At 48.8% G+C, this 9,199-nt stretch overlaps 1 protein-coding gene across 2 annotated transcripts in view; it reads right to left on the bottom strand.

Annotated features, from left to right (window-relative positions):
* Positions 1 to 9,199, bottom strand: part of fndc3ba (fibronectin type III domain containing 3Ba) — a 120,868-nt gene that overhangs the window by 84,316 nt on the left and 27,353 nt on the right. Inside the window, exons 2-3 of one of the 2 annotated variants that reach the window (XM_048246785.1) lie at positions 7,449 to 7,590; positions 5,715 to 5,790 (exon numbers count right to left, since the gene is read on the bottom strand). In XM_048246785.1, coding sequence (XP_048102742.1) covers positions 5,715 to 5,790; positions 7,449 to 7,562 — 190 coding nt within the window. In that variant the 5' untranslated portion in view covers positions 7,563 to 7,590. Of the gene's footprint in view, positions 1 to 5,714; positions 5,791 to 6,484; positions 6,717 to 7,448; positions 7,591 to 9,199 lie in introns of those variants that run through there. The other variant, XM_048246792.1, reaches the window with a different exon arrangement.

The raw sequence follows: 9,199 nt of genomic DNA, 5'->3' as shown, positions 1-9,199 counted from the left end.
ACAAAGAAACAAACACACAAACAGAGGCAAACAAACAAAGTCAGAAATCATCTTATTAGTGTGCTTGAGGAAAGAGAGGAAGAAGCCGAGCGAAAGTGACTGAGGCGAGTAAAGAGGAGGAGGAGTGGGAGAGGGGGCAGTGCAAATGGGGATGGCCAACATCTGTCGGAGAGCAGTGGACTTGAAAGGGCCCCTCTCTGGTGCACTGATCTAGCTGCGCTGGGGCCGCATGACAAACAGGAAGAGAGCACAGCTGGCAGGACCACCACATCAATGGGGCCCAGTGTCAGTGTCCGCAATTACTCAATGCCACGCACAGAATACCTTAGCACTGATGGGACAGAGAGGGGCAGAGAGAGAGAGAGAGAGAGAGAGAGGGAAGAGAGACAGAGACAGAGAGAGAGAGAGAGAGACCTGCCATAAAACAAGAGCAGCCTTTTAACTTCTGTATAATATATTGGTAGGTTTATCCTCAGTGTGTACATGTGAATACTATGTGAATACTATGCATTCCGCCACAGTATAGGTTTGTTTAAAGCAACACCAAAGAGTTTTTTGTACCTTAAAATAATGTTTCCAAAATTGTTTCCATGGTTCATCAACTCGTAACAGGGTGAACGGCACTTCTGCATTCACTTCGCGGCCCTCATATCGGCTATAACCGCACTATGTAAGTTTGCCAGATCTGGTAGCGGGTAGGGTTGTAGGGTTGTAGTTCGATAGAATGAGACACAAGAAACTACAAATTTGACTTGCATGATGTCAAAATACATCGTACTTTCATAAAATCATGCAACATATTCTACCTTGTCTATGGACATCGTTATTTGCAAAGCCGTTGCTGGATAAACAAATAGCAGGCGTGCGACAGAGGAAAAGTTCTTTGGTGTTGCTTTAATTACGTAAGATATATTGCCCTTTTATTTTTCTTTATTCTTTTCTTTTTTCTTTATGTTCTTGTTTTTCTTTAAAGCAATATTACACCTTACAGTTATATTTAGATATAAATATACAGCAATATTACACCTTAACTTAACGCAAAGTCGATACTTAACATGTCATACCTGTAGCTTCGGCAGTGATGGCTTTATTTATTCATGCCAATAAAATATCCTTTTATATATTATATAAATTATTTGAGAGAAAGAGAGAAGTCCACCTGACCTTACACAAACACACACACACACACACACACACACACACACAAAACCCTTTGAATAAGGCTAAATGCCTCAGACTAAATATCATGACCCTGACACAGAGTGCAGTCAGGGGTGAAAGCAATAGGAAGACACACTTGTGAGGGCATTGCCAGGCTCCTGGTGGCAGACTCTCTTCCAACACACACACACACACACACACACACACACACACACACACACACACACAAATATGTGAAGCAAACACCTCACGTACACACACAGACACACAGACACAAAACAAATGCTGGGAGAAGAATCTCCAAACAAAGAACACAGCAAACTCAAACAGACCATCAGAGGCTATTTCTTTGATTTGAGTGTGGGAAAGCTCTGGAGAGTGGCCCAACTGGCAGGAAAGGATTGTGGTACACGGCTGTGGAGGGGGGGATAAGAAGAAAGACAGAAAAAAAGGTCACCCTGTTTAAACAACACAAAGATTACAGTTAGCCTGCTTCCAGCCTAATTAGCAGAGAGATAGGGCCGGGCCCAAGCCCAAGTAAACAAGAGGGTGCCGACACAGACTAATAAGCTGCCTACCAGTCAGTAGAGCAGAGGCACGCTGGCTCTTGGCCCAGACTGCTAACCAGCGCTAACAATGCTAGCAGCACTAATGCTAATGTGCGTTAGCAACAGCAGCACCGAATGTCAAGTACCCGTAGGAACGACAAGCTGCTGAGGCAAAAGCTGCATGTGATATGTGTAGAGGTTTGGGTGAACGGCCACATGTGAGCACAAGGTTTGGGAGTGAGTGTGTGTGTCTGTTTTCTGGGCTTCTCTTGAGGTTGTTGTGCAATCTGACTTGCAGACAGGCAGACAGGCAGGCCGGAGCTGTAGCGCTAAGCTGTGCTGTGCTGTTGTGCAGGCCAGGCGTGCTGATGTCTGATGCAGGAAATGAGTGGCTCGGAGGAGGGGGGGGGTGAGCAGGATGTGCGTGGAGGCGCCCACTTTTCCTGTGCACAGTAGCTAGGCGCTCTAATCTTCTCACTTTGCACTGGCCCCAGCCCCCACCAAGCCCTTCTGCTGCGTGCACACACACACAAAAGAGCCTTTAGCATCTGTTAGCTTGCCTTTATCTGCGTTGTTACGTAACTTTCAAGCCCCTCATCTTGACGGATCTCCACTGTCCATAATTAACATGCAGTAGAGCTTTTTGCTTTTCCACTCTTCAACTCGTAATAAATCTCTTAAGTCTGGAGTCTGCGCTGAGGCTTTGGGTCCCTGGCTCAGGGCTCCAGTGAGAGTGAATGAGTGAGGGAGAGGAGAGAGTGCACCTACCCAGGCTGAGGCTCCGGTTGAGGGTTTCTTGGCCACGTCTGGGCCTCTCCGAAAAGAAGCCGTTCTCTATGTGCTCTGTGAAGCCAGCGCGGTCCACAGGCTAAACAGTGGTTACTTTATATAAAATCCTAAACCTAGGGTTCTGCTCTGAGGTTAGCATAATGACAAAGAGGCTCTCTCTCTAAAAAGCACGCTCCTCCACCAAGCTACAGCCTCACTCCACACTTTTAATTAAACCCAGTGACCTTTCTCTGCGCAGAAAAAAGTCAGAGAGGGAGAGAGTGGAGTGTTGGACCCCTTTGTGGACTGCTTGTGGACTCACAGCCATCGTTTCACCAACCCCTTCACTTGTCTTTGGTTTTGCCACCATTGTCCCTCCAAGGCATGTTACCCTTCTGCTCATTAAGAAAGCGGATGTGTGTGTGTGTGTGTGTGTGTGTGTGTGTGTGTGTGTGTGTGTGTGTGTGTGTGTGTGTGTGTGTTAGTATGTGTGTGTCTGTGAGTGTGAATGTGTGTGTGGGGTGTGTGTGTGTGTGTGTGTGTGTTAGTATTTGTGTGTGTGCGTGTGTTAGTATGTGTGTGTTTGTGAGTGTGAATGTGTGTGTGTGTGTGTGTGTGTGTGTGTGTGTGTGTGTGTGTGTGTGTGTGTGTGTGTGTGTCTGTGAGTGTGAATGTGTGTGTGTGTGTGTGTGTGTGTGTCTGTGTAGCTGTGAGTGTGTGCGTGTGCATGTGTGCACTCTATGATCTGGCATACTGATGAACATGAAAACAGGGTCATGTGCAGTTGTACTCTGCATTTCTGGAGACCTCCCTTCAGTCTCCTAACTGACACTATTAGGCCTCGTTTATAGATAAAGATCTGTTTAGAATCATCAAATGTCATCACTGGAATATTTCCTACAGAGTTCCCTACTAATAATTGCATATAGCATCCATATGCAGGATATTGTCGGCCAGAATGTACCGGAGTGCAATCTATCCATTTAGAAAATATTCCAGTCAATCAGAAAAATCTGGACTCATTAAATGTTGGTTTCACACCAGTAGAGTGCCCTTGGGTGAAGGTTTTCTGAAAAACGAACAAACAAATTCAAATGCCTCAGAATGACAGTACTCAGAGCAGTCAGGCCGGAGGCTGAGTGGAAGCTAATGGACATTGGAGGCGTGATCACGCTCACCTCTCCTTCTACCTGTTGCTCTCGTCAGGAAATGAACACCCACACAAATGCCAAGCTCCGGTCAGGCCGACCTCAGAGTGGAGCCCTGGGCCCTCAGAGTGGAGCCCTGGGCCCGTAGGGCCTGATAAACGGGGGCCAGCCCCTCCATACCCATCTGCTCTGCAGACCAGACAGATGCCAGAAGCCTGCAGCCTGCAGCCAGCAGCAGCCCCCCTCCCCTCCCCGCCACAGCAAAAGCAACAGCAACAGTTTAGCCTGAGCCTGGCACACATCTCCCTTCCTCCCTCTCTCCCTCCCTCCCTCTCTCCCTCCCTCCCTCCCTCTCTCTCTCCGCTGGGACTGTTATGTAAGGGAGAAGAGCTCCGCGCCCTGACACATGCATCTCATTAGAGCACAGACTGGGCCTGCTGTCTGGACAGTACTCTCTCTTGCACCCCCCCTCTCTCTCTCCTCACTCTCTTTCACTCTTTTGCTCATTACTCTCTCTCTTTTCTCCTCCCTCACTCTCACTCCCTCTTGCTGCTCTTTCTTTCTTTCTTTCTTTCTTTCTCTCTCTCTCTCTCTCTCCTCACTCTCTTTCTCTCTTTTGCTCATCACTCTCTCTCTCTTTTCTCCTCCCTCACTCTCACTCCCTCTTGCTGCTCTCTCTCTCTCTCTCTCTCTCTCTCTCTCTCTCTCTCTCTCTCTCTCTCTCTCTCTCGGCAGCCGTGGCCCACTGGTTAGCACTTGTAACCGGAGGGTTGCCGGTTCGAGCCCCGACCAGTGGGCCGCGGCTGAAGTGCCCTTGAGCAAGGCACCTTACCCCTCACTGCTCCCCGAGCGCCGCCGTTGTAGCAGGCAGCTCACTGCGCTGGGATTAGTGTGTGCGTCACCTCACTGTGTGTTCACTGTGTGCTGTTTGTGTTTCACTAATTCACCGATTGGGTTAAATGCAGAGACCAAATTTCCCTCACGGGATCAAAAAAGTATATATACTTATACTTATACTGTAAGGGCTTCATTACCGAAGGAAGAGAGATGACCAGTCATTTGTACCTTTCACACCAAGAGCCTGTGTAATACCAGCTGAGAGTGCGGATGTGTGGGTGAACTGAAAAAGGCCAACGGCCAACGTGTGAACATGTAAGGAGTTATTCAGTGGTTAAGGACAAAAAGACAGAGGAAGAGGGGACAGTGTGCATACTAACCAGGATTTCAGAACAGGACAGATTCAAATACATCCACACAACATCCATCCAGCATGACTAAAAAAGTACTTAAAAGTACTTACAAATTGGTCAAGAAAAACATTAAAAACTCATTGACATTCTTGCGCGTAAAGTAAAACATGAGCAATAATCACCGAGCACACAAACACCCACTTGAAGCAGGAGATTACCAGGTCAAAGGGGGACCGCCTACACAGGTAAATATTTGTGTTACGACATAGTTTAAAGAAGGATCTCAAAGACACATTAACTTATAAACTACGTAAAAAAAAACCCAAAAACATCTTGCAAAAGCCTCTACTAAGAAGAGCGTTTGGAAAAGTCACCTCTTATCTCTTATTTAGTGCAGAGTTAATAATAACAGGCCCTTTCTGAGGTCTCTGGAATGTGTGCTCACTGTCAACACAACTAAGCACAATTTGCCATGGTTTTGGGCAATACCAGCTCAGCACATTGGGCTGTTCAAACGGCCCCCAGTGATTCGATCAGTATGTTGTTGCAGTGCTGTGTGGTGAAACAGCTCCCCTCTTGAGCTTGGCCACACCTTCAGTGGAGAGCTGCAGTAATAGTTGTGCACGGCTGCAGAGGACTGGTGTGTGTGGGTGTGTGTGTGTGCGTGTGTGTCCGTGTGTGTGTGTATGTGTGTGTGTGTATGTGTGTGTGTGTGTGTGTGCGGGGTCCAACTCCACTCTCCAATGCCACCAAATCGCTGCTGTCCATTGTCTTCACTATTCACCAGAAGCACCTGGTGCACCAATGGACACCGCACCCAGTCAAATCAGGAGGGCGTCGCTACTCGCTACTGAGAGATGGAGCTGGAGGACAGAGAACCAGGTGGTTTTCAGACCTACCTTGGATGCACTGCAGTGAACCATCCTCTGCCCGTATGGTGAAGGTCTCTCCAGGGTTGACTTGAACAAGAAAGACCTGTAACAACAGGAAGAGATGAGGAAAATTTCTCTTTGGGATGGAATGAGACACTCCATGAGAAATGTAATGAATCAAAACGAGAGAATATGAGACACAGCACAAAGTCACTGATCAAATCGCCATTTGCGCCCCTGGAGCTGAATAAATTGCCAGAGAGATGTCAAATCAGCTATGCATGATGGAACAGCACCAGGAACTGCCATGGGGCCCAATGGCTGGTGAAACAGTTCCTTTCACAGCTGTTAGAACAGCCAGAGGCACTGCTGGTCCACATTCAGAGAACCAGCAGGGAAAAAGACCCGCCAATCGGCTCAACTACCAACGCAAAGCTGACCTGCCGTGGCGAAAACAAAACACAACTATCCAAACAATGAAACAGATAAACAAATGTTTGAACTTATTTTACAACCCACTGGAACAGATAGAACATGTACATGCACGCTCACAGGGAGAGCCCGAGTAGGTGAGAGAACAATTAAACCTTCTTTATTAAACTGTGATATAAGACACTCGAAAAGGCTACAATGTGCGTACGGTACGGTACAGCTACACAAACACCAGCTAAATAAACACTTACACAATACACATTAACACTTATAACCCAGAGTCAACAAAGGCAATCAATGAAGAGTGACAATAAGAAACCTAGCTGTTATCAATGATCTCCCAGGTGGCAGGAGGCTGATCTTACCATCATGTTCTGGGCAGGGAGGCTGTTGAGGGAGCACGTGTGCCTGCAGACTTGATAGAGCTGGCCAGCCATGGCTGTGGGCTCTCAGTCGGGCGCAGGTAATGTACAGGTAGTGCCGGCAGGATGCGGGCGAGAGCCTCATGATCTCTGCATCATCCCTATCTCTCTCTCCCTCAGCAGCGGCAGCAGCGGCAGCAGCGGCAGCAGCGGCAGCAGCAACAGCGGCCTCCCGGCAGAGTCCCACTCCACACAGTGCACCACAGCACACACACACACGCACACACACACACACACACACACACACACACACACACACTACAGAACACGACTGCAGAGGAGCTTGTGAGGAGCTCTTGCCTTCCACTTCCTGATCATAAGTCTGTCTGCTGCTGCTGCCGCTGCGCACTACTGCTGCTGTTGTCTCTCGCTGCTGTTGCCATGGAAACCGGAGCGTGTACTCTACTAAGACTACGGAGAACACTGGGAGAGGGGAACACTGCCTCAGAGAGGAAAGCCCAACCGCAGAACCCCTCTCCAGCACAGTTATGTAACATACCCATGTTCACACACACACACACACACTGTCCTCCACAGGGTCTCATCTCCATCCAACGTTTGTTATTTTACACTGACGTCCATGTTCCACACTCCACAGCTAGATCTTGCAAGTCGAGAGACCGTTTCCTCCGTGTTTTTTGTGAGCATGTGATGCTAACATGAGAGTTTGCACTTCACATTTGAAGCATTTACGTTACAGGAGCTATTCGTGGTGATGGACAAAGACCATTTGGAAATTGACATGTGTGTTGGATTTAATGTGGGATGTGTAGTTCAGGTGTGTGTGTGTGTGTGTGTGTGTGTGTGTGTGTGTGTGTGTGTGTGTGTGTGTGTGTGTCAGGAGCCATGTTTGTCTGTGTGTGGTTGATGCCATTAGGGATGCCTGGTGCTCAGGTGTCCCCCTCACCTGCTGCGCTCCGTCTCCGTTAACCATGTGCGGCATCAGGGGCACCTCCCCGTTCAGCAGAGGCGGGGGCAGGTCCAGTGGAATCTGGTCTGTCATCATCATTGTGACGTACATTCATGGAGAAGTTTCCTGGACTGCCCTCCTGCGAAGAAACACAACACGAACATATGAACCCATTGTGAACCCATCATCAGAGAGACACAAACAAAACATCTGACCTCAGTCTCATCAACAACTACAATACCCCAACCTCCACCCCGGCCCCCCCTCACCAACCAGGAGGCTTAGCTAGGTTGCAACAGCTTCAACACTGACGTTCAGGAACACTGAAATAAGCCAGGCCATCGTCTGAGGACAGAAATCATTCTGCAGATCGATGTGTTCCGTTTGACTTCTGGACACGAAGCAGAACACAGACAGAGGAGTTACTGTGTGTCCTCCAAACTAAAGGAACGCGATCGATCCAACACAAATGTGCGCTGCAGGAGCTCTGTGAAGGGGCCAGGCCTGCTCTGAGAGTGATCACAGGCCAACGGTCCATGGAGACACATTCAGTAGCTTTAGCTTTGCTATTATTTCGCAATGACTATATAATGAAGTGACAAGTGATGGGAGCCGTGGGGGAGAGGGAGAAAATAGGGAAAGAAGGGATAGCGAGAGGGTTAAAGGGAGAGAGAGAAAGAGGGAGAGAGAGGGAAGGATAGAGAGAGGAGGAATGAGAGGCCAGTATTAGTCAGAAGGACTTCAAAACAGCCTCCATCCCAATAGTCATCAGAGACTCTTGGCCTTGAGCAAACTAACAGTTGCTGGAAAATGGGAGAGGTATCTGTGCACAGTACTTTCTCTCTTCCAGTGAAAACACACACACACACACACACACACACACACACACACACACACACACACACACACACACACTCTCCCTCTCTGAGGGCAATAGTCACACCACAGGAAATGACTCTTTGCGGAAACGGAGGGAGGACCATGACGAGACGTGTGGCAGAGCCAGCCGGACCCCTCCAGCACACTCCGCACCCTCTCCTCCCCCCACCTCCCCAGGGAGCCATCGACCAGCCGCAGGAGCATATCGGAGAGGAAGAGGAGGAGGAGAAGGAGGAGGAGGAGGAGGAGGAGGAGGAGGAAGGGAGGTCAGGAAGGAATGGGCATAGCAGCATGACGTTGCTGGGAGAAGCATTGCGCCACTCGTTCCAGTGATTCAGCTAAGCTGGACCTCCTCCGGAGAGAGAGAGAGAGAGAGCCCGAGCCCAGGCCTACAGCAGAGAGAGAGAGAGGGAGGGAGAGAGACAGAGAGAGAGAGAGAGACAGAGAGAGAAAGAGAGAGAGGGAGAGAGAGACAGATAGAGAGGCCAGGCTTCCTGCTAGAGGCTCCTAGAGACCAAGCGTGCTGGGGAGGCCAGAATCCAAGAGGAACAAACTAATCAGTGTCAGGAGGTCACTGACTTCCATCAAGGAAATGGGTTGATCATGGTTGACTGATATCCTTTTAACCATTTAGCTGTCCACCTTCTCTGCAGTGACTTCTCTGCAAAGTAAACAGGTTGAAGGAAGTCAGCTGTTGAGCTGACCTTCTTACCACTCCATCCACTCTTTCTCTCTCTTTCTTTCTCTCTTTCTCTCTCTTTCTCTTTCTTTCTTTCTTGCTCTCTCTGCCATCTATCAGAGAAGGAGAAGTCAGTAATACTCTTTGAGTTCCTCCCGTCTCTCCTCCCACTCTCTCTCCCTCCCTTTCT

The sequence above is a fragment of the Alosa alosa genome, chromosome 1 (genome assembly GCF_017589495.1).
Source record: "Alosa alosa isolate M-15738 ecotype Scorff River chromosome 1, AALO_Geno_1.1, whole genome shotgun sequence".
Taxonomy (NCBI): domain Eukaryota; kingdom Metazoa; phylum Chordata; class Actinopteri; order Clupeiformes; family Clupeidae; genus Alosa; species Alosa alosa.
This window is presented reverse-complemented; position numbering and strand designations above follow the sequence as displayed.